This window comes from Labeo rohita, chromosome 17, assembly GCF_022985175.1.
Source record: "Labeo rohita strain BAU-BD-2019 chromosome 17, IGBB_LRoh.1.0, whole genome shotgun sequence".
NCBI classification, from domain to species: Eukaryota; Metazoa; Chordata; class Actinopteri; order Cypriniformes; family Cyprinidae; genus Labeo; species Labeo rohita.
In genome coordinates, this window is record NC_066885.1 from 34,812,716 (window position 1) to 34,838,689 (window position 25,974).

Genomic DNA, 25,974 nt, shown 5'->3' on the forward strand with positions numbered 1-25,974 from the left:
TTTGGCATCAGCAGCACCGCGGCTGTTTTCACAGTTTGTAAACCGTACGTAACACAGTTGTTACTTATTATGAATAGATGTAGAAAACACAACATGCACCAACCATCTTCACGCACATGTGATAAAAATTGTTTATAAACCTGTGGGGAAGTGAAAGGGCTGTCTGTGTTTTAGTCTTAGGACCCTGTTAAGATCAAGTAAACAAATTTTAAGGTAGAAGTTAAGTTGAAGACACAGTACAGAACAAATATCTGCCAATGGGCTTAAAAAAAGTCAACTTAATTTAAAAGGGAAAACAAGTTTTCATTCCCCATTGACATATATTTCTTCTTGCTGTAACCATAAACAGTTTTGTTCAAATTCTCAGAAAATAAGACTTCATATGTCCAATATGCATCTAAAGTAAATGTACCTTGATTTAAGGATGTTTAGATATTCGCAAGTGTTTTTTAAAATGCATAAACTTGCACTAGAATAGATTAGGCTGATCAGTGATGATGTTCTTTGATATTGTTAGGCTGCTTTTAGCCTTATGCTGGAGCTGGTTTTGGGCAGTGAAACTAAGTATGTAAATAATTAAATACATTAGCACCATAATATCATGTATCAGCGATCTGATAGGCTGACGACAGGACCCAACACTACTGTAGCGAATTATTTACTCACCCTCCATGCATCCTAGCTGTATACGACTTCCTTCTTTCAGATGAATGCATTTGGAGTTATATTAAAACTTACCCTTGCACTCCCAAGCTTTATTAACTCCCCTCCAGGGGGCTTAATAAAGGCCTCCTATAGCGAATCAATGTGTTTTTGTAAGAAAAATATTCTAGTATTATTCTAGTACACCCCCAAAACAAAATCAAGACTTTGTAAAAGAGCATAATAGGACCCCTGATTTAAGACCTTTTTAGGCCTAATTTGTGGAAGAGGGCGAATTAAAACTTTTTAAGACCAACAATTTAACAGTTATTCTATTTTTCTGAAAAAACAATGATTTATGATAATAATGAATTATATAAATATGACTAAAAATAAAAATAAAATCACAACGATAATAAGAATTATTATTATTTTATGGGCATGTTGAAAAGTTCAAGACAGTGGGAATGTGGCCTTTGAAAAATCAGGTGGAAGGTTTTTTTTTTTTTTAATTAAAACTCTTTTCACTTTATGGATTCTTACATATTGTGAACACATTTTTTTTTCTCCAAACATCCCTAAAAGATTATTTTGGAAAAAACAACAACAAAACCCTTTTTTAATAATTTTCTATATTGTATTTCTGTATTTGTAGTATCACGTATTATCATAAAAAGTATCATATCCTGCATCAAAAAAAATATATATAATTTCTATAGACAAACAACTCTGGAAAAAAAAAATTGTTGTTGTGTGTAGAGGACAGTAGTTCATGCTAACAAGATGCTGCTTCTTCCTCCGAGCCTTGTTTTCATCTCACCTGAGTGAGATCTGCAGTCAGAAGACTAACACAATCACAGTCATTCGGAAGATATTTTATGTGAAGTGTACTGGTATGTGGAGCATGACGTTGGACCAATGAGATTTCACTGTGGGCGGGGCTCAGGGCCTTTACATAAATGTTTTAACGCCGGCCATTTCTCTGTATTTTTAAATTGAGTTTTTGGGCTCTGAAAGCAATGACTGACTCACCTGGATGTCCTGTAGTTTTGCGTTCCAGGTCTCTGTGACGATCGCAGCGTGTTCGCGGCGGGTGATGTAGATGTGCGCCTGCAGCACGTGAGTCAGCGTCAGTCTGGAGTCCATCGCACGCAGAACTTTCTCCATGTGACTGAAGCAGAGCCGAGCCTGGAGAGCCACCGGCCCATTCACCAGCTGCATGGAGCAGGGCACCAGAGCGATCTGCCCCGCGCAGAACACCGCGTCCCGCACCTGAGACACATGCACATTTAAATTAGTTAAACTGCATGACACACTCACAGGCATTACTGTTTGATCTGCACACAGAGATGCACTATTCCAGCATTAAATTATGGGTTTGAAAAAATTTTTACTGACATTGAAAAATAGTAAGTAAACAAAGTAAATAGATGCGCTGGCTTTACTGGCTTTTTATTTGTTGCCATTTTTGCCTTTATTTGATAGGATGGTATTTAGACAGGAAGCGAGGTGGGGGAGAGAGAGAGAGGGGGGACGGGATCGGGAAGGGTCTGTGAGTCGAGACTCGAAAAAGGGACACCCGAAGCGCAACGGTCGCTACATGTCGGCTGCACACTAGGCTATCGGCGCGGCGCGTCAATATTTGAAGTTATCGGGGAGGAGAATGTCGGTTCACAACAATAAAATTAAAGTCTATCTACCGGCACCTTTTCCATTTTTTCTTGTTGTTCTTGTTATGGAAACAACAGATCTCGCTACTGGCTTGTCATTGGTCAGCTGTCAAAAAGGTGCTTGACGTAAGGCGTTTTTTTCAAAAAAGTTGAACTTTTTCTCAACCTGAAAAGATGCTCTGAGCTGCAGAAAAAGACTAGGCTTTTAAAAAAGCGCTCAGGACTTTTTTGAAAACACAGTTTACTCCATAGGATTATAATGTAAAACAGACGCTGGCAGTTTCAAAAAAGACGCCAAGTGTGAACATGGCCTTAAAGGAACACTCCATTTTTTTTTTGAAAATAGGCTCATTTCCAGTGGCGATGGCACTTTTAGCATGGCTTAGCATAGATCATTGAATCTGATTAGACCGTTAGCATCTCGCTCAAAAATGATCAACGATTTTCGATATTTTTCCTATTTAAAACTTGATTCTTCTGTAGTTACATCATGTACAAAGACGGACTTTAAGCTGTGCTAAAAGTGCTACCACCAGACCCGGAGATCTGCTGAATGGATTCAAAAACTGCAAAACTCAAGGGTTTAACTCTAGGGGGAGTTTAGGGCCTTTCAAGTTTGGCTTACTTGTGGGTCTCCTAATTCTAATGTCAGGTAATGGCAGGTTATAGCGACTGCAGCCACAGTGGTCAGGAAAGCAAAAACTTGTGTGTGGGAGGAGATTGGGGAAGCCTCAAAGAGATTCTGGCAAATCATCAGATGCTGAGGCGGGTAACGCATGGACCGGTCCAGGCTGTTGTAAGTCGGGGTGGGGACTTGCAGACCTCACCTGCCGATGTAGTCTGGTGGTAGAAGGATCTCCTGAACCCGGAGGATATGCCATCACAAGTCAAAGCAGGGAATCTGGGACAGTGCCTGGTGATTGGCAGACAGGTGTTGTGGTTCCTATTTTTAAAAAAGGTGACCAGAGGGTGTGTTGCCTGGGAAAGCCTGTGCAAGAGCAATGTAAAGAAGAATCCACCCAACCGTCAAACCTCAAATGGAGGAGGAAGAATACGGATTCTATCCTGGACGTGGAACAGAAAGCGAAGTGGAAGAGAGAGGGAGGGTGGGATCAAGAAATGTCCTCGAGCCAGGATTCGAACTCAGGATGCCCGCAGGCTATCGTGGCCAATGTAGACCACTTTTTTACCCTGGCTAGAATACTGCGTTTAGTAGATTTGGAGAAGGCTTATGACCATGATCACTTGTGGGGGGCACTCCAGCAGTGTGGGGTGTCAGGTACACTAATGAGTGCTATACAGTCTCTTTACAACTGGTGTGAAAGCTGTGTTCACGTTCTCGCTAGGCCTGAGAACGGCTTGGGATCCCCCAGGATGAGATGGGGAAGTGGCCAGGGAACAGGAAGTATGGGTGTCCTTACTCAGCCCGCTGCCACCGTGAATCAGTCATAAGGATAAGTGGTGGAATATGAATGGATGAAAAGAAATATATAAGAATTATCTAAGTAAAATTATTGTCCATAAGGAGTCACAGATCTACATGAGTGTGCTTTTAAAACAATCACTCCATCATCTGAAACACAATTATAGACCTGACCCATGCCAGCAGCGCTTCTGGCAAAGAGTCTAAACAACACTGATGAGTTCACTTTTCTTTAATAGAGAGAAAACATGACACCGAGACATCACTGGAAACAACCTATTTATGATTCATCACACTTCCCACAAAAAATTAATCTAGACAAACTTCATGCTAGCTTGAGACAAAAGTCTAGTCAGAAAGTTTGAAAATCTCAAAGTTTGAAGGGCATGCAGTCCCTTCGATACCCCCTAATGATACATGGGGCAACTTTTTGAGCAAAGTTGCCATCATTGAAGGGGAGACACAGGGCCCACGGCTGATCTAAAGTATCCAGACAGAAATTTGTTACCCAGTCTGGATGGAAAGTGTCCAGCAAAACTGCTCAGAAAGTTGCCTCGTGTATCATCAGCCTTAGACAGATACATAAACTCTTGTGTAGGGGGTTCTGGGTGGTTGTTAGTGTGTTGCTATGTAATGTGTGTTGTTAATGTGTTCTGGGTGGTTGATCTTATATTTGTCTGCTATTGTTTGTTATTTCATGAATGCTTGATGCTTGGATGACCAAAACACTTTATTAAATATACTGCATGTTTCTGGGTAGTGTGCAGATTTCATCTACTCTGTCTATCATATACAGTGCACATCATAAATGAGTACACCCCCTTTAAAATCTAGCAAATTCAGCAATTACTATTTACTTAGAAGACATGTGAGTGTTCTTTGGAGATATAATGTTCCAACAAGCCTGCTTGATTAATTACCAAAGAAAAATGTCAAAATTATTTAGCAAAATAAGATTTTTATATCAAAGTGACAAAATGTTGTGTTGCAAAAATGAGTACACCCTCTTGAAAATTACTAAATAAAACTAAAAAAAAAGTTTTGTGTAGGTTTAAGGCAATTTTTGATCAATAGGTAGGTTTACTGAATCAAAACTTTTAAAGACAAGTCATTTCCTGACATTTAAAAGTGTTTTATAGCCCACTGAGTCATACTCAGACCTAATGCTGTCAACAATGAAACCACTTTGGACCAACTGCCAGGTGACTTATGTCTTGGCATAAAAGAAAACAGTGGTATAAGAGGAATACCAAAATTATTGTTTTAAGTGAGAAAATACAGCAGAAGTAACACCGACATTCAAAACCAATGGACTTGTGACGAGGCTCCTGAAATAATCAGGTCTTCACTTTAAGTTTTCATTTAGTGATGAGTGAATTTTTGCTAGAAAAAGAGCCGGAGAAACACCATGCAAGTGTCTCAGAGCCGGCAAAAGCTATGAAAAGAGTGACACTTTATCTCACAGAGTATGACGCAGCCTGCAAAGTGAGATGGTTGTTTATCCACACTAGAATTACCTACTGTAGCCAAAGCACAATAAACTCATTTAACCTCTTCCAAGGCCCATATTTACAAAATATAGGCTTCTGGGAATCCATACTCTGGTCTCAAGAAACCAAGTCAATCATTTCGGATCCAAAAGCATCCAAAATGTTGTGATGTTGCTAGAGGAGGAGTACAGTGAGAAGTGCCTGGTACTCACAGTGACAATGAATTCACACACCACTGTGTGATGTAATACAAAAACTTGAAACAGAAGATGATACCCTCTCCTCATTTCCTGCATTGTTGGGCATTTTTTCAACATGACAATAAAGATATTCATTCTCTCAAGGTGAAAATCTTTCAGTGGACATGTATTTCACTCACTCTTAACACTCTTGAGCAGCTGTGGGGGATTCTGTAGAGACGAGCTGAGCAAAAAACAATATGCATTTTGTCACAAACTTGTACACACAGTGCTAAGAAGAGTCAGAGCAGTATACTTAAAGTTCTGGAGGACATATTAAGCACTAGAATATTACACATTTGCTGAATTAAATCTAGGGTGTACTCATTTCTGCAATCCTTCATTTAAACAAAATTGGCTAATTTACTTATTTTACAGAAAATTTTGGCATGTATTTTGTTATTTTTATTAAGTATATGTTTAATACATTTCTACGAAGTATATTAGTGATGATTAGGAAAATACATTTTTTATATTTATTCAGAGGGGGCGTACTCATTCATGCTGTGCACTGTAGTTGTAGTGCACTGTAGACATGCAATGTATTTACTTCTATTTATTGTCTGTATCTATTAATTAAAATTATTAATTGTGATACAAATATCTGAAATGACTGTTAATTTATTGTAAATAAATAAAAACATAACACCGCACAATTTCTCACATTCTGTATGCAACCCTGTTGCCACAAGTTTTTTTCCCTGAAAAAAAACAAAAAAAACAAAACAAAAAACAGCATGACAGCAAATCAACATTAACATTACATAAATTTGTTTACCAGACACTTTTATACAAAGCAACTTACTAATAAGAAACATCCAGTATCTTCCATTATCTTGAGTTTCATTTTCTCAGTTGTAATACAAACCGCAATATTCCAAAAAATTATATTCAAACAACATTTTTTTATGGCATTTTATTGGAAATAACTGCAAACTGCTGCAACTGCTACTAAATGACAGCTTCATTTAGGATAAATCCGCAAGCCTGCAACCCATTTTAGATTTTAAATTTTAATACATTTATTTAATATTTGAGCATATTGTTCACTACTATGAAATAATAATGCAAAATTTGCAAAAGCCATAAAAGATGAACAGAAACTAATATCTTATATCATATACAATTTTATCATAAATTATTTGTGGAATTAAAAATGACTTGAATTATTTTGACTTCTGAGGCTTTTATTAAAGGTTCAGCACCTGCAATCACTAACCATTTAGGGAAAAAGAAAGTTTCAAGCCCTAATTTGTGGCCTATCGATGGAAACTGCCATAAATCATAAAGCAGTGATCGTTTCACCCAAATGTCAGAGCCTTACATCAAAAAAGGTGCAATTCATTAACATTATTAAAGCATTTATGTTTGAACAGCAGAGCATCAATTAACGCGCTACACCTTCATTGTTATTTTATCACCTAGAGTTCCCGTTTCACACCAGCGATGAAAGCGCACGCAAACGTGCAGCTCGTACGCATTCATAACAAGCTGATAATTAGCTGAGAATCCACAGACAAACTCTCTCCTGAAGACGCATAATCCTACAGCTAAAAATACATGGCATCAGATATGCAGGAGCGCGGTGTGCCGGAGAGGTCAGGTCCTACGGGTCGAGCGCGGGACTTCAGCGATCAAACGGGCCGTAGGTGATCAGGTGTTAATTGAAGCTCTGGTAAAGCGTTTAGTGCGAAGCCTGAGCGGCAGCACGGTGACCTCTGCTGCGATCACAGCCGACTCGATCAATCGGTACATACTGTGAAATGCAGCTTAGGAGCCAATTAGCATGCATGCGCGGATGCTGCATTTAACCAGATTACCAGAGCGAATCTAACACACACATCACACACGTCCAGTCTGCAGCGCACCAGTGCTTGACCTCCACATGCACACGGTGTCACAGATGGGTGATTTCTTGTGGTTGGTGGGCAGCAAGAAAGCTGCGAGTGACTCCAGAATGGAAAAACATACGAATGGGTTTGTTCCCAAAACTACTGTACATACACATATTGGTCTTCATGTTGTTTTCACTGCATATTCATATGAGCTTTTGTTGTGATTTTGTAATTTTTATTCTTTTTAAAGGTCCTTATGTTAAAGATTTTTAAAGGTTTTTATGCACAACTCGTTTCTTGAGGGAAAAAATGCAGAAATTTTCTCCATATAGTGGACTTCAATGGTGCCCCCAAATTTGAACTTCCAAAATGTAGTTTAAACGCAGCTTTAAATGGCTCTAAACGATCCCAGCTAAGGAAGAAGGGTCTTATCTAGCGAAACGGTCTGTCATTTTCTAAACAAATTGGCAATTTATATACTTTTCAAACTCAAACACTCGTCTTGTCTAAGTCTGCGTGAACTGTTTTTCATGTTCAATACGGTCAAGACAGTTAGAGTATGTTGAAAAACTCCCATCTCGTTTTCTTCCCCAACGTCAAAATTGTCCTACATCACTGCAGTATGTACCGACCCAGTGTTTACAAATAAGATCAAATGGCCTTTACCAAAAAAAAAAAAGGTAAAACGGCGATGCAGAACGATTTTGACATTGAAGAAGAAACGAGACAGGAGTTTTTTGACACCCTAACTGCATTGACCCGGATTACACAGACTACACGTGCATCGCAGGGATGAGAAAAGACGTGCATTTGAGGTTAAAAAGTATATAAATTGTCAATTTGTTTAGAAAATGGCCGATCGTTTTGCTAGATAAGACCCTTCTTCCTTAGCTGGGATTGTTAATAGCCATTTGAACCTGCATTTAAACTACATTTTGGAAGTTCAAACTTGGGTGCACCACTGCAGTCCATTATATGGAGAAAAATCCTGTAATGTTTTCCTTAAGAAACAATTTCCTATAGACTGAAGAAAGAAATACATGAACATCTTGGATGACAATAGGGTGGGTAAATTATCTGTACATTTTCATTCTAGAAGTGAACTTCTTTAAACTAGATAAAATTAAGAAATGTTTCCAATTTTTTTTTTTTTTTTTTTTTTTTCTGATTTCAAGTTGTTTTTCCCATTTTGTTTCTTTTTTAGTTAATTCAGAACAACAAATTAAATTCAAATAAGAAATGCTGTCTTGGAAACTATCTGAAATAAGTAGGGTTTTTTTTTTTGGTCAGTATACATTTCAAGTAACATTTTTTTTAGGGTTTTAGTTAATTGTAATAACTCTGGTGCATTAATCACCAGCATCAGTGTTGGTTTGATGTTCTATAGAGTTCAGTGCACTAGAGATCATCACCAAACCAAACTCCCATCAACTCCTGCTATTCTGTTTCAGAGACAAACTAGTCTGTACATATTGAGTCCAATCACACGGGGCCAGATTGATTCTCATGCAGCAGAACTAAAGCGAAGGATCAGAATCTTTCTTAGAAAGCATGATGATGTCTGGAGATTCATCCGCTGCTCTTTCTTTCAAAATCATCGTTTTACAAGACGAGCTCGGGAAACAGCAGATCAACAAACAGCGCTTTGCTGGAGGGAGGAAAGAGTCACATCCATTTCCATAATCATACGGCTTTCTCACGATTCCCGGCTCTTGGCTTCACCTGTCAGCTTTGATGAATCTTCATCCGCATCCCGGACCGCCACGAATTACCGGGACGGGCGGAAGCTCGCGGCCTTCAAACGGCCGATCAATCAGCGCATCATTTACCTGCGAGCGTTATTTGGGATCCGTCTGCACGCGCATCAGCGACAAATCGGCATTGGCGTTCCAGTTATGAGCCATCAAGCGGCATCAGAGCCTCGGCGGCGGAGCGGGCGTCGGGCGGAGCGTGCGGCGAGGATCTTCTAACGAAGCGGCCTTCGGAAGCCCTCTCGCCTCGGCCGGCCCACGACGGAGCCGTATCTGTGGATTTGAATATCAAAAGCCAGACCTCTCGGCTATTATAATATTTAAAAATAAAAAACAGGTGCGGAGCGATCAATTATTAAGAGGCTCGCTCAGGTTACTCGGGGCCGGCGTTCTGCCAGGAGGAGATCTGGGGAATACTATTTACATAAAATTAACAGTTCAAAAGAACGAGTTCACACACCAATCAAACTTGTTAATTGACTGTCAATGGTGTGTCCCTGAATATACAACACAACTACATTATTCATCCGCGCCGCTGACAGGGAAGACAGGCCAATTTGCATGGGCATCCAAAATCTGATCAACAACTACAACAGCCCATGCATTTTTAATAGAGCCGAGGGAGACGATTAATATTCATAGGGGTCAAACTACGGCGCCGTGTTTCGTTTAACTCTTTACGGCGTTTCGGGAAAGCTCAACTTTTAGACCCAGCGTGGCTTCTCCAAGCATTCTCAAGCTTTATTTCATGGCTTAAACGCATCGTTTCTCATGAAACCGACGACGTGCCGAAAGGTCGGATGGCCTGAAGGAAACACGCATGTAAATGTTCCTCCTCGGGCGGCGGATGACGTCCCGCGACACGCAGCCGGCATTTTAATGGTCTGCGAGCGAAATCTCGGAGGTCCCGGGATCTTGTTTGTTTGTTTTATGAGCGCTGGCAGTGGAGGTGACCTTAAAGATGTGAGCTCTGCCAGAAGACGGGCCTCGCTGGGGAAAGTGACCCGCTATTGACGAACAGTCAAACTCGGTGGCTCTGGTCAAGGACGCGCGGAGGAAAAGCACCATCAGGTATGCTAATGGACGCACATCCCAACTGGATCTTCATGCATAATTGATCCCGCTGAGGAACGGCACACACACAGACGCTCCAGCTCCACACAAACACATCATAACGCTGGACCGATGCATTACAGTACACGCTTGTACTGGTGATGCTGCTCAATTACAACTTTGTTGAACGGTTTCTCTTCACAATTCCAAACAATTCCCGTTACAAATCGGTGAGCTGGTCCTAAAATAAAACAACTGTTCAGGACCAAATAACTAAAAAAAAAAAAAAAAAAATTAAAGTGTGAGAAGAAAGAGTGTGGAGTGATGTGAGTGCAGGAAGAAATCATCAGCTGTGGTTCCATCCACCTATTTTTATGCACATTTTGGAATATTGCATAAAAAAAAAAAAAACTCTGAATGGAATGCAAAAATGCGCATTAAATTCTAAAAATGCATGATGTATACAAAATGTATAATTGTCCTACACGACTGTGTTCCCGAACAGCAGGCATCTGCCTCCGAAAGCAGTGATCGCATTTCCATATTTACTGCTTGCTACATCGGTTTCGTCACTTGCCCACCACGGCACCGGCCCCAACATGGTTTCGATTGTTTTATAGTAATAAAAATCACAGATCCGTGGCAGGAGTCCGATGTCATTTATCACAGGAGGAGAGTGAGTCGAGTGAGGTGAAAAAGGTAAGATGTTGGCAAAAGATTTAGTTTCGAAACGAAATACAAAAGCGCCTGTTTTAAAAAAATATTTTAGATTTTAAAAAAGGCCTGTTGACTGTTGCCGTCTATCTAAAAGGAGATTTTGGAAGCTCACTGGAAGAACATTCGTTTTCTTATTTATTCGTGTTTGCTGCTTTTTAGTATTTTTTTTATAATTAGACTTTGTGGAAGTTATTTAAAAGTTGTTTGACATTAGGCATATGCCATGGTGTATTTTTATTGATTTTGTTAATAAATTAATCATTTTATGTTTATTGTAAGTGAGTTTGTCCTATGTTTTATGCAATGTTCCAGTTTTGCACAAAAGTTAAATTTGCATCTTTGGATGGAAATATAGCTATAGAGACTGTGATCAAAAGTTTTTCTTTTGAAAGTGGTCAAAAAGTTTAGGGTCGGTAGGAGTCTCTTCTGCTCACCAAAGCCGCATGTATTTGATCAAAAAATACAGTAAAATTGTGAAATATTATTACCATTTAAAACAGCTGTTTTCTATGTGAATATCTGTTAAACTGTAATTGATTTCTGTGATGCGCAGCTGAATTTTCATTTTCAGTATATCATTCTAATATACTGATTTGATGCTCAGTAAACATTTCTGATTATTAGCAATGTTGAAAACAGTTGCGCTGCGCAATATAAATGTCTTTAAAAGTATTTAAAAGGGTTCTTAATACTAAACATGAAATCAATCTTACTGAAAGCAATATTTTATTACGAGATTAATATTTTAATACATTAAAATTTAATTAATACTAAATTAAAATTAACAATTTAATACTAATTGAAAATTAAATTAATAATTAAATTAATATAATTTTTTTTATATTAAAAAAGTATAGTATGAATTTCTTTAAATTAAAATAAATAAATCATACTGATTCCAAACTTTTGAAGGGTAGAGTACATGTATCTTGAATACAGCCAGTGACCAATCACGATCAAGTATTCCAGAGAACTACAATCATTACTGCAGGATGTGCAGACAGGATTTGGCTTGTTTTAGATTCGTGAGGAGCTCTTCCAGTTTCAGCTCATATATTGATGATGAGAGACTCTCGTGGTGATTCTCCAAACGCTCAGGAGAAGCTCCAGCCCTCGTCTCGTCTCTCTCTGCTGAAACACGCGTCACAGGAGATCAGCGTTACTCCGGCGGAGTATAAATAGCTCCACCAAATGCACAAAGGAAACTGGATTCAGAAACAAAAATATTAAATTCTATGTGTAAGTGGGAGAGATGAGCGGGTGTGTTTGTGGACGTGTCCGTCTGACCCAGCATGCCCACAGACGCTGTCACATCGACTCCTGTCAGCTTTATGCTGCTTATTCCTCTATCTATCGGCTGTTTGGAGTGCAAGCACGGTCACATTGGGGTTATTCTAGTTAAAACAAAAACTCAAATATTATTGTTACTTCAAATTAAACAAATATTAAAAATAAAATCTAATAACATATTAAAAAATTACTTTATTTTAGCTATTTGCCAAGGCAACATTTCTCTTTAAGATCTCCTTGAAAAAAATCTCTTTAATCTATTGATAAAATGTCTCTTTTTCATTAAGGTACATAAAATAAAATAAAATAAAATAAAATAAAATAAAATAAAATAAAATAAAAAGACATGTTTTAATCAAATTATTTATATATTATATTATTTATATATGGTATTACATGCATTATGCATGGTATCATGTTTTTTTTTTATTAAATGTAAAAAAAATATTGCATTACAAACATTTTACTGTATTACTTTTTACTGTATTACTATTATTAGAATCTAACAGCAATCTTTAACAGAAATAATACAATAAATTACAAATAGTGATGAGGATGTTTGTTTGTTTTGCATTTTGGTTAATTTGCATGTCACAATGATAAAAATGGGATTTAAATGTGGCACATTATTTTATTTATTTCATAAAGAAAAAGAATTCTATTTTAGGAGCATTAAACTGTTTTTGCATTGTGACACTTTCATAACAATTAAACACATTTTGCCCCCAAATGAAAAAAACAGTTTTAACCTTATGTAATAAAATAACTAAAACTGAAATAAAAATTAAAAACTGTATAGCTATACTGAAAAAAAAAAAAACTAAAACATTTTACTAAAACATTAACATGTATGCACAAATATAACAATGTAAAAAAATAACCAACAAAACTACAACAGTATCTCAATGATACTGAAACAACACTGGGTCAGACTGGAGAATCACACAACAACACTCAAAGTGTTATTTTTATATCATTTGTTTGAGACCAGCCATGTTCAGAAGCTGAAATATTCAGTCATTTGATCATATCTAAACACGAGACCGTCCAAATCATGACATTTGGCCGTCAGAGAGCGTTCTGTCACCGTGTGAGAGGCAAAGTCATCTCTCTCGACCTCTGCGTCTGTGACAAATTGGTTGTGAGGCTTTTTCGACTGATGCACATCCCGCAAAAACCCCGTGACCTGCCCGCGGGACATGCCAGGCCCCGCCACGCGTCGCTCTATCAAACAGCATCTTTCCAGGACAATGCAAATTATGACAAATTCCATCATCCCGCATTATGCGCTTTCCCGCTAATCTGCCTAATGCGAGGGCGTTTGGGCCGAGGGGCGCGACGTCTGCCCGAATGCCGTCTCTCACCGGGATCTGAGGGGGTCTGGTCCGGTTCGTGAGGGTCTCCGTCTCTCGTCCGGACCCGCGGCTGATGTCAGGCCGTGTCACGTCACACGAGCGTGGCCTGCGAGGCGAGCGAACGCTGCAGTCACGGCCTGCACGTGTGCAGTTTGAGATCTGCTCAAGAGATGGCAGTATGACTTCATGAAACGCAGCCAAACACTGCTCATTAACACCAGACGACCCATCCTGACTCTCAAATATGAAAGCGTTCACAGGCTTATACATCTGTGTTTTATTTGACGACACAGCTCAGATAAGACTATATATGAGGTCCTGGAGTGTTTTCTATAAAAACACCTTTTATTTGGTTATTTTACGGTACACATTTCTGTGAAATGCTCTTTATACTGTGTTGTTGCATATGGACAGATAATCACAGGCACACAAAATATGTCAACTCGTGCACATATATTCTAATAAAGAAAATTCTACTTTAGGAAAAAAAAACAACATCAAAAAAGAATGATATTTTACTGAGCAAATTATATAAATTTAGTAATTTAAACATAAAAATAGTATTGACTTACATTTACTGTATTTCAATAACGAGAATCTAAAAGGAATCTAAAAGAAAATAATACCATTTACAACATTTACAGATGTTTTGTTTTCTGTAGAAAATGTGGGACATTAATATTATGTTTTTATGTTTTTTATAAAGAAAATGAATTCTATTTTAGGATCATTAAACTATTTTTGCACTGTGACAACTAAACACATTTTAGTTGTTATTTTTATGACAATTAAACACATTTAAACCCCTGAACCTCTCTAATGCAATGATAAAAAACTCATTCTCATCCAAATAAAGCAAAAAATGATATTGTATATTATTTGGAAAGCAAATTATTAGGATATCATGGTATTTCTTTATTCTGATTTTAACATAAAAAAAAAAAAAACAGTATTATGTTACCAAGAATCTAATAGGAATCTCTGCTAATAATAATAATATAATTTACCAAAAAAAAAAAAAAAAAGTGATGAGGGTCTTTTTGCATTTCAGTTATTGGCATTATAATATTAATTATTTAAACTGCACAAAAAATAAATGAAAAAATAATGATAAAATTGGTTCTAAATCTTAAGGGGTCTAAAACAGGGTTCAGTTTAAGGAAAATATATTTTTGTTTTAAATGCATGAAGCAGGCATGTTTTTGTGAGAATCGTGCAGAAATATGAATGATGAATCTGCATAAAAGTGAAGATGCTGCAGCTTCAAACGGAGCTTTGTCTATGATTCATCTACAAAACGTTTATATGTGTGGATGGGGTGAAAATGACAAGAGCTAATGAAAAATGAACGAGCCAGGTTAAAAGGTACAACTCCGACGAGGCCGTCGATGAGAAATTAATGACGACGAGAGTGGCCGAAAGTAAATGGAACATGAACGTTAATATCAATGAGCTCCAGCCATTAGAAAGCAACATCTCCTTCATAAATGAAGAGGAAAGCGTGACGCACGACTCGGACGGAGCCGTGACCCGCGGCGCTCCATCTCCCTCTCTAATTGTGCCGCGCGCTCTCGCCGTGTCGTCTGCGTGTCAATGTCTGTCCCGTCAAACGCCGGCGTACGGGAATAGACCCTCGTTACCATAGTAATGGGACGGTCACACGGCTCTGGACGTGATGAGACCGGACAGCGCTCGCTGGTCTTCAAATACAGCATTTATTATTCAGTTTTTAGATGTGCATCTTCCATCTGCAGAATGCAATTCACAATCGACCCGGCGTGCACAGAATTTGCTTTTCCACAGATACTGTGCTGTTTTCAGCGGTTACGATTTTAAAAACACGCCACACGCCTGCGATGAGCAATCAGACAGACATTATCCTGTCACACTGAACACACACATGCTCATAACATAATCAGATATTACTGAATGTATTCTCATTTAAATGTAAAAACATTACATATTCCAAAAATATTACTTTAAATTTACAACACTACATTCATGAGAATGCAAAAAACAATGACATATTATTAAGATGTCAAATTTTATGATATAATGGTATTAATTTATTCCGATTTAAATAAAAAAAGCATTGCATATTACATTTTACTGTAAAATAATGAGAAAAAGAGTCTTATTCTATGCAGAAAGTTACATTATTCATACAAAAAACATGCAGCATATTACAAACATTTTACTGTAAAATTACTGCATTATATTAATGAGAATATAATTAAATATTTACATAGCAAATTATTTTTATATTATTTAATTTATTCTGATTAAATAAAAAAGCACTGCATATTATAAATGTAAACTGTAAAATTATGGTTATATTAACTATAAAAATTCTCATTCTATGCAGAAAATGATATTATTTGACAAATTATTAATATATCATGCTATTTATTATTTAAATAAAAATACTGCATAAAACAAACATTTTACTGCAAAATGACTATTAATGAGATTAATGAGAATGTTACAGTATTAAAAATCTAATAAGACACTTGTCTAATGAATATTATATATATAGATTTTATTTAACAGAATATTTATTTAGTTAGTATTTTGGTTTATTACCATGAAAATATTGTGAATTATAAAAGAGTTTCTAAATCCTAAATTGAAAGGGTCTAAAAACATGCTTCACTTTAAGTGTAATATGATGTCTCTTGTAAATGTTGAGAGGACACGTGAATTGGACGTGTTTTTGTGAGAATCATGCAGACACTTGAATCTGCGTAAAAGTGAAGGTGCTGCAGGCTTTCTTTGAAATCGGATTCAGAGACAGGAGTCAAACAGAGGAAGCTACACATTAAATATAATAGTGCTGGAGTGTTTGTAGACAGACAGGTGACCCGCATCTACTTCCTGTGGCTGACTGACTGACATGAACACGATGAGCCATTCAGAGGCCATTCGGATCAGACCAGGACATTAAAGTCCCCATGAAATCAAAATTATTATTATTTTTTTACTTTTAGTATGAGTATGTTAGCCTTAAGGTTATCTATAAGCTAGTGTGCTCCAAAACAACAACAAAAAAATTGTTTACGAGATATAAGCATTCAAACTTACAGTCTCTCACTTCTGCCAATATGGATCGATTTTGATGACATCACCCCGTCACACCGCACTTCAGCTTCTCATCAAAACTTCTGTCCAACCAAATGCTCTCTAGATTCCGAGGCGTCCCGCCCCCATACTATAAACTATAAACAGACATTGAAGCTGCAGCTTAGATTGGTCACTTGTTCACAGTAAGCGATTCAGACAGTGTAAATATGCTTTCGATCGGGCAAATGAGGTCCGGTTTTGCGTTGTGTCACACGAATCGCAGCAGTGCACGCGGGCTACTCCGGACTTTGGCTCCGCTCCAGAAACGCGATCGCATGGAGTGAATCGTATGCGCGAGTCAGCGTATATTGAACAGTTTTAAAACTACACAGCCTCAGCCTCTGATCACTGTTTGGTTTTAGTAAGAGTTTCATACTGAATCCAGGTGGTAATCTATTAGACTGTGGCTGTCAAAAGCTGCTTTACCAAGCTCAACGGTTCTGACCTGAGCAGACATAAATGAAACACTATTGGCTATTAAAAAGGGGGGCGGGACTGCTTGATATGTCCACCCGTCTTCCTGTTTCACTTGAAATTACTTCACCACACAGAATAGCGCTGAATGTTTCAAGGCACTTCAGTGGACATTTAATAAAGGAGTGTGTGGAGATTTGCTTGGACAGATCCACTGCTTCCTGTTACAGGCTCACACTGTCCTCAACAATGCCTCACCACTACCCATAATCCTCAGCTGCAGGCCTGATTCATCTGTGTGTGCATCAATGCACCGGCTGAGGACAAGCACTTCATCTTCTCTGTTTCTACATGGCCTGACTGTGAGCCGGTGACCAGTGACTCAGACCGAGAGCCAAACCCGCAGTTGGGTCACACACACACACACACACACACGTTACCATCAGCCAGAGTCATGTGTACACGGGTGAGTTAGCAGGACTGGTTAACAGGTCAACACTGTAGTGTAGGTCAGTCAGGGCTTCCTCTGAACTGTCTTACATATTCGCAACAAAACTGCTGTGATTTTAAATACTGTTAAAATGTTAATGCATTAATTATTGGCACATTCAGTTTCCTGTGTCAAACGCTTTTTGTATATTTCAAACTCAGAACAATACCAGATATCAAGTTTGATTCATTTCTGCAGTTTAATTCTTTCAATATGGCCACTGGAAGTCTGTCAATTTCACGTGAATTCAAATGGTTTTGTTTTAAATATATTCCAGATTTTACTACATTTTTACCATATTTATATATAGATAGATTTCAATATGTATTCAATACATGTCCAGTCTTTTTGCTCACTTATTGTCAATGCTCTCAAAACTGCACACAGTGTTTGATTCATTTACACACTCAGTTCTTTTGAACGGATCCATTTTAATGATTCAGAACTCTGATTCATCTGAATCATCACTGCAAATGTAATGTCCATTCATGATGTTTTCTATGGATTAAAACGTTTAGGTTTGCAAATGTGGCTTGCAAATTTCAGTAACCTTGGATCCAGTCACTAGTCTCCTGACTAGTTTTAACTACTAATTACAACCAATTTAGTTCAACTCGGGTTATATGAAGGTCAGTACTGCTGTTTTTACTAGATGTTCTTATATGGGTGTGCCTAACTATCAAATGTATAATGTAAAACAGTAATATTAGTAATATGAAATAATTCAATAAAGTTAAATAAACATCATTCTTCCATGTAATAATTTAGTGTTGAAAACTTGCATTGATTATTTGTAGCGAGATATTCAGTATTTTACTAGCATTTAATTTTTGTATTAAACATTTTCTGGTTACTTTTGTTCATGCAATTTCCATTTTATTTACAGGTAACAACAATAAATATATTAAATTTTGTTTAAAAAAAAATATAAGATCTCAAGTTTTTTTTAGATACTGTTACATTGGTGCACGTAGCTAAACATCAAATAGAGCAAAAATTAAGCAATAATATGAATAAATTAGTAGAAACAATTAAATAGAATAGAAAATGATTAAATATCATTCTTCCATACATTAGTGTTGAAAACATGCCTTGATTGTTTGTAGCTAGATGTATAGTATTATTCTACTAGCATTAAACTTACTGTGTTTGCAACAACCTTCGGTTTCAGACGTGTTCATTCATGTCATTTCTGTTTTATTTACAGACAATATTAACATACAGATTGAACATTGTTAAAATATTAGATATAATTAGTTTTTCCAGGTACTGTTCCATTGGTGTATGTAATAATAGATGTAAAATAAAGCAATTAAATCAATATATCAGTAATATGAAATAACAAAATATGAAATGACTAAAAATTCTTCTTCCATGTGATCATTTAGCATTGAAAACATGCCCTGATTACTTGATATACTTTATATAATTGTTCAAGCTTTAAATGTATTGTGTTGGTAATCACTTCTGACTTCAGAGGCATTCGTTTCATGTAGTTTGCATGTTATTTACAGAAAATCTAAATATATAGATTGAATGTGATGAATAACATCAGGGTCATGTGAACGCGCGTGTGGATGTGATGAGGAAGCGTGCGTTGTGTGACGGTGATGGCGAGTGTGAACGCTGCTCTGGCGAGGCAGATGAAAGCAGGACAGCAGAAAAGCTCATTTTTCTTGAGCTCAATTGCCACGCGAGCCCCGCCGCCCCCGTCTCTCTCGCGCGGTAAGTGATCGCTGGCTCTTTTATTAGGGCTGATAGCATCCTAGCATTGTTTGAGCGCCGGCTCGCGCTGAAGAGCCGCCCTACTGCTCTAGCCTGCAGCGCTTCATATTATTGGGGCATTATTTCATGCTTGCCTGCCTCTTTTATCAACTGCTTCTGAAGTAATGTTAATAGACTAGAAAATTGAGACATTTATGAAGTATAGGCAGTGTTTATGAAAAAATCCATAAAATATGACAAGAGCGAGGTGAGATAAAAGCGCCGCTTTAATAGATTATGGCGAAGGGAGATCACCACGGGCGCCGACGAGCTCCTCCTCAGAGACGCCGCTCGTTTAGCCGCGTTACTAACAAACTTAAATGCTCTAATTAATCAGTACACAACGCACCTCCTGCCCAGCGAGATTCATTAGCTGCATCTGCTAATTGAAGTGACTTCCACACACAACACATCTACACAAATCGACACGTGATCCTACAACACACACCACCAGACAAAACTCTGACATTTGTGAGACTTTTTTTTTTTTTTTAAAGAAAGAAGTCTTTTTTGCTCACCAAGCCTGCATTTATTTTAACAAAAATGCTGTTAAAAAATGTGAAATATTATTTTAACTTAAAATAGATGTTTTCTGTGTGAATATGTTGTAAAATGTAATTTATTTCTGTGCTCAAAGCTGAATTTTCAGCATCATTACTCCAGTCTTCAGTGTCACATGATCCTTCAGAAATCATTCTAATATGCCGATTTGCTGTTCAAGAAACATTTCTGATTATTTACAATGTTGAAAACAGTTGTGCTGCCCAATGTTTTTGTAAAAACCGTGATACATTTTATTTTTCAGGATTCACAGATGAATAGAAAGTTCAAAAGAAGAGCATTTATTTAAAACAGTAATCTACTGTAACATTATAAATGTCTTTACTGTCACTTTTGATCATTTTAATGCATCCTTGATGAATAAAAGCATTAATTAATTTTTTTTTAAAGTCTTGCTTGGCCTAAACTTTTGACTGGTTTCCACAAAAAAACTGGGCAGCACATCAAATCAGCATATTAGAATGATTTCTGAAGGATCATGTGACACTGAAGACTGGAGTAATGATGCTGAAAATTCAGCTGCGCATCACACAAATAAATTACATTTTAAAAGACAGTCACACAGAAAACAGCTGCTTTAAATTTTAATAATATTTTAACATTTTACTGTATTTTTTGATCAAATATATGAGCAGAAGAGACTCCAATAATTTGAAATGTTTGACTGGCAGTTTATGAATCATATATTAAAGCATCTGTCCTCTAATTGCACGATTCAGCTCATAGAGTTCCTGTTAATCAGAGATGTGCGTTCGTTCACGGCTCGTTCGCGAGGCTTATCTGAGCGGCAGAAGCAGCTGTCCCGCCACATTCATTCGCGAGCGCAGATTACAGTCGGGCCGCCGTTGAACGGGATGCCGGAGAATCCGGGCCTGCGTCGAGCTCATTGTTTTAATCGATTCGCCCCCTTTAAGAAGATTATTGAAATGTTCCCGCAGCAGAGGTCTGCGGCTCCTCTTTGACGCTAATTGTGGGCGTCAGATTCCGATTTTTCCCAATGCAAATCCAATTGCGGGACCGCGCGAGGAATAAAGCGACCCTCCCGACGGAGTGGGCGTATTCCCAAAACTGGGACTAACAGGACTACACGATGCAGGCGGATGTTAAATTGGATTATTAAAGCGAGCGGCGCGTGCCAGCTCCCAGGGTAGTGTGCCGATCGTGATTTAACAGAGGCTCGCCCAGCTCTTCTGTTTGTTTACGGATTCGATTACGACGGCTGGAGCTCCTCGGCGCTCTTCCGAAGGGATTTTAGGGAACGGGAAACATTAAATCACCAAGGTGTGCGGCGACGCGCAATTTACAACGCCTGCTGTTAACGACGACTTTGGTTAATGAAGGGTCAATTCCAACCATCTGCCAACACGCAAGCTTAATCGTCTGTTATGAGAGAAAATTGATTTCTTTCCCCCTTCGCTTGGAAAAATAACGTTCGACCGCTTACGCCGGAAGACTCGTGATATTAGCAAGGTGTAAAACCCTCCGATTCGTCCTAATGTGACGTCAAATATCATTCGATCATAGCTCATTAGATTCAGTATCTGGACTTAGTATGTTGGGCTACAATCCTAATGATAAATTGCGATTTGCATAAACATCAAAATAACCGCACGGGATCAAATGATCTAGAAGAGCGGCGAGACGTGTCTCAAGGCAGAGCTGAATCTGTCACACGTCCAGAATTCCTCATTAAGGACACGGGGACTATTATGCTAAACGTGACCTCGCCGCGCGAGCTAATCAAGGGTGAAACTGAGAAAACAAAAAACACACAGAGTGCTTAATTTAATCTAAATGATGGCGCTCGGGGCCTGAAGCTACGCGAACGCAAAGGTTAACGAATTTGGTAAATCAAATCTGATAAGGATCCCTCACATTACACAACAAAATCAACATGTGCTCGGCAATTAGACAAAGGCTTTCGTGAAGAACACTCCCTGATAATGAAACACGTTTAATATTTCATGCACATTTGACAAAGAGGGCCTGAAAGTCAGTGTTTCAAACAAATGCTCAGTGGCTGAACCTTCAGAAAATTACATTTTCATTTCATGTCGATTATATTTTATCAGATGAGTTTAATACCTAGTCTAAAACCCTTTTCTAGCAATAGAAATCAAATAAGAATTATTATTAAATACCATTACATTTGAAATCCTATTAAATGTTAACCATAACCCTAATTCCATCTCATCTAGCTAGTCTGGGACCAAACTTACATTTCACCATAACAAACAATATTTTAAGAAAATAATGTTTCTTGCAATAACACAGTTGCACACTAAAGGTTTGACCACTGAAATTTCATTGTATTATCTTACATAATTCAGTAAAGAACAATATCAGAATATTTAATATTTAGTATTAAGAATATTTAATATACATTCATTTTTATTTATTATTAAGCATCTTCTCAGCAGGATTAGTATAGTTACCTAAAACTATAAAACCATTAAAAAGCTACTTGAAAAAAAATTGGGCCACACACTCACTATTAACAAACCATTAACTATGACTTCTGCCTCAATAAACTCCTAATTTGCTGCTTATTAGTAGTTAGTTAGGTAGTTGTTAAGTTTAGGTGTTGGTTAGGATTAGGAATGAAGAATATGTGCTTTATAAGAACTAATAAACAGCCAGTGTATTAAAGGAGAAGTCCACTTCCAAACAAAGATTTACAGATAACGTACTCACCTCCTTTTCATCCAAGATGTGCGGCTTCAAACGATCCCAAATGCTGTTGTAAACGATCCCAGCCGAGGAAGAAGGGTCTTATCTAGCGATCTCAAACGCCCGTCTTGTCTTTCTCTCCCTGAACTCTGTGTATTCTGGCTCAAGACAGTTAGGGTTTGTCGAAAAACTCCAATCGTATTTTCTCCCTCAACTTCAAAAATCATTTCAAAATCACCCTACATCGCTGCAGAAGTACCGACACAGTCTTTGCAAAGTGAACATGCAAAGAAGATCAAACACCCTTAACAAAAAAGGTAAAACAGTGATATAGGATGATTTTGAAGTTGAGGGAGAACATGAGATGGGAGTTTTTCGACATACACTAACTGACATGAACCGGAACAAAAACAGAGCTCATGGAGAGAAGGAAAGACGAGCGTTTGACATTAAAAAATATAAAAATTGTATTATTTTCATGAAAATAACCGATCATTTCGCTAGATAAGTCCCTTCTTCCTCGACTGGGATCGTTTACAACCGCATTTGTGATCGTTTGAAGCTGCATTTAAACTGTATTTTGGAAGTTCAAAATCGGGGCATCATATCAGTCCATTATATGGAGAAAAATGCTGAAATGTTTTCCTCAAAAAACATCATTTCTTTACAACTAAAGAAACAAAAATATGAACATCTTGGATGACAAGGGGGTGAGTACATTACATGTGAATTTTTGTTTTGGAAGTGGACTTCTCCTTTAATAATAGGCATGCTAATAAGTAATTAGTTAATAGTAAGAATCAGTCCCTATACTAAAGTGTTACCAAAAATTGTAACTGAAATAAAACAAAATTAATTTTATTTATAATTCATGAATGAAAACATTTTGTAATATGATTTTGATGTACATTTATTTTCCGTGGTAATGCAATGTCTGATTTTAAAATGCCTTTCAATGGATGAATTTTGAGATTTTAACTGATATATAATTTCTTATGATTTCTAAATTGTAATAGGGAAAAAGGCAATGAAGAAAGTCTTTTGTGACAAAGGTCAGAACTCATGTTATGATGTAGATTTTTTAAATGGCACTCTTGACATATATTAATCTATTACTTTTCCTACATAATTTCTAACACAAAAATATGGTAAAATATCTATTTAGGAGTCTTAAACCTTTCCAACGAATTACAGTTCGTCATGATTAGATTAGGATTTATTTGTAATATGGTGAAGTAAACTTAGGCGTCCCACTGGGGGGACGGTAACAGTTCAAGGGTTAAAATAACAGTTTTCTATTTGAATATAATTTAAAAGTTAATTTTTTTTTTCAATGCTGAATTTTTGGCATCATTACTCCATGATCCCTCAGAAATAATTCTAATATTCTGATTTGCTCCTCAAAAACATTTATCATTATGTTGAAAACAGCCGAGGTTCCAAAAAAAATATTTGGCATCACAACTGTTTCCAACATTACTGATAAATCAGCATTAGAATGATTTCTGAAGGATCATGTGACACTGAAGACTGGAGTAATGATGCTGAAAATTCAGCTTTGCATCACAGAAATAAATTATATTTTAAAGTATATTAAAACAAAAAATATATATATTTTATATTGTAATAACATTTCGCAGTATTACTATTTTTTTTTCTGTATTTTTGATCAAATAAATGCAGTCTTAATGAGCATGAGAGAATCTTTAAAAAAAACATTACAAGTCTCCTGACTCCAAGCTTTTGAATGGTATAGTGTATAATGTTACAAAAGCTTTTTATCTTTGGATCTTTCTATTCAAAGAATCCTGAAAAAAAATGTACTCAGCTGTTTTAAATACTGATAATAATAATAAAAATATATTCAAATAGACAGCAGTTATTTGCTGTATTTTGAATCAAATAAATGCAGGTTTGGTGAGCAGAAGAGACTTCTTTAAAAAAAAACATTACAATTCTTACTGTTAAAAAACTTTTGACTGGTAGTATATATAAAGAAAAAATAACTAATTGAGTTGTTTAACGCTAACCATAACCTAACTTAAAAAAATAAATATTAAAATAAAAATATTACTCAAAGCTATATTAGTGTTTCAGTGTTACAAAATGACCACTCATATGTCATGTTGTGATGCACACGACCATTCATCCTTAAAGTGGCACAAAAAAGGGACAATAATGAAAGTGCTCAGTCTAACTTTAGGTATTTCCTCCTCTGAATTAAATATAGGCCAGAATCAGTGATTATTCCTGGGAAAGGTAGACGTGGTGCCGCAGAAGGCAGTCGGTGTGTGTGCGGGCCGCCATCAGCGGAAGCGTTTCTCATTACGAGCGCGTGGCAGGGGGCGCCGCGTGCGCATGGGCACAGCGAGGGGGTAATTATATCAATATGGGGAACTGTCTACAGCGCTCCAATTTAGCAAATGTAACACGGAGCCCTGGCTGTCATGTGTGATGGGCTGTGGAAGTGCATTTACTCATGATTGAGCTGTTGAATTTATGATATTACGCTCGCTGTGTGCTAATTCAACACAGATTAACATATAGAGCGATCGCAGGCGCTTCAGTCGTACCTACGCACTAACTTTCGGTCTTTGTTTTCTACCTCTACAAAGGACAAATGAAGGGAGCGCTCACGGTACCCGCACGGCCTGACTGTAGGGCCCGATGTTGGCCGGGGCCCAGTGGGACAGACTCTGGACGTGCAGCGTGTCTCTCTGAGAGAAACCGTCCTCCTCACAGGCCGCCGTCCCGTCGTGGAGTAGAACGTCCATCCGCAGCTGCTGAGTGACGGGGAGAGAAACCTGGACGCAGACCCTACATCACACAATGAGACACAGGTGCTGATTGGTTTGGTGATTTGCAATCATTCAGCTTCTCCCCATGTTTTAAGCATAACTGCATGTAATATTTGATAACTTGATTATTTATCCTTAAAACCTCTCATTTTAATATGTGACCCTGGACCACAAAACATAAGCAGCACAGGTATATTTGTAGCAATAGTTAACAACAGTGTTGGGGGTAACGCATTACAAGTAACGCGAGTTACGTAATACTATTACTTTTTTTCAAGTAACTAGTAAAGTACCAAAATACTTTTGAATTTCTAAGAAAATATCAGAGTTACTTTTTTCCCCCATTTACTGATTGACAAGTCTCCTGTGGGGAAATTGTGAGTAAACATGATGTTACTGTATTCTAGACTAAATGTGAACATGCATTAATTCATCTCACTCACAAAAAACAGATTCAGTATTCCTCAAAATCAATAAAACAGTGAAACGCAAACTCAGAATATGACGCAACCCTGCAAAAATTAAATATTTTAATAAAACAAATATCCTGTATGTATTTAATCCCATTTTATTAACCAGTGTCTTTGCTGCTGACCTTCCATGATGCAATTCAACCATACTAATGTGAGCAAAAATTACTTTAGATAAACTAACATTTGTGCTTTTTTATAGCTGAAGAGTGATCTCCTGCA

At 37.4% G+C, this 25,974-nt stretch overlaps 1 protein-coding gene across 1 annotated transcript in view; it reads right to left on the minus strand.

Annotated features, from left to right (window-relative positions):
* The window catches only part of dph6 (diphthamine biosynthesis 6), a 98,945-nt gene that overhangs the window by 21,982 nt on the left and 50,989 nt on the right, over nt 1-25,974 (minus strand). The window contains exons 12-13 of the mRNA XM_051133880.1: nt 25,127-25,301; nt 1,675-1,914 (exon numbers count right to left, since the gene is read on the minus strand). Of these exons, the coding sequence (XP_050989837.1) occupies nt 1,675-1,914; nt 25,127-25,301 (415 nt within the window). The remainder of the gene's footprint in view (nt 1-1,674; nt 1,915-25,126; nt 25,302-25,974) is intronic.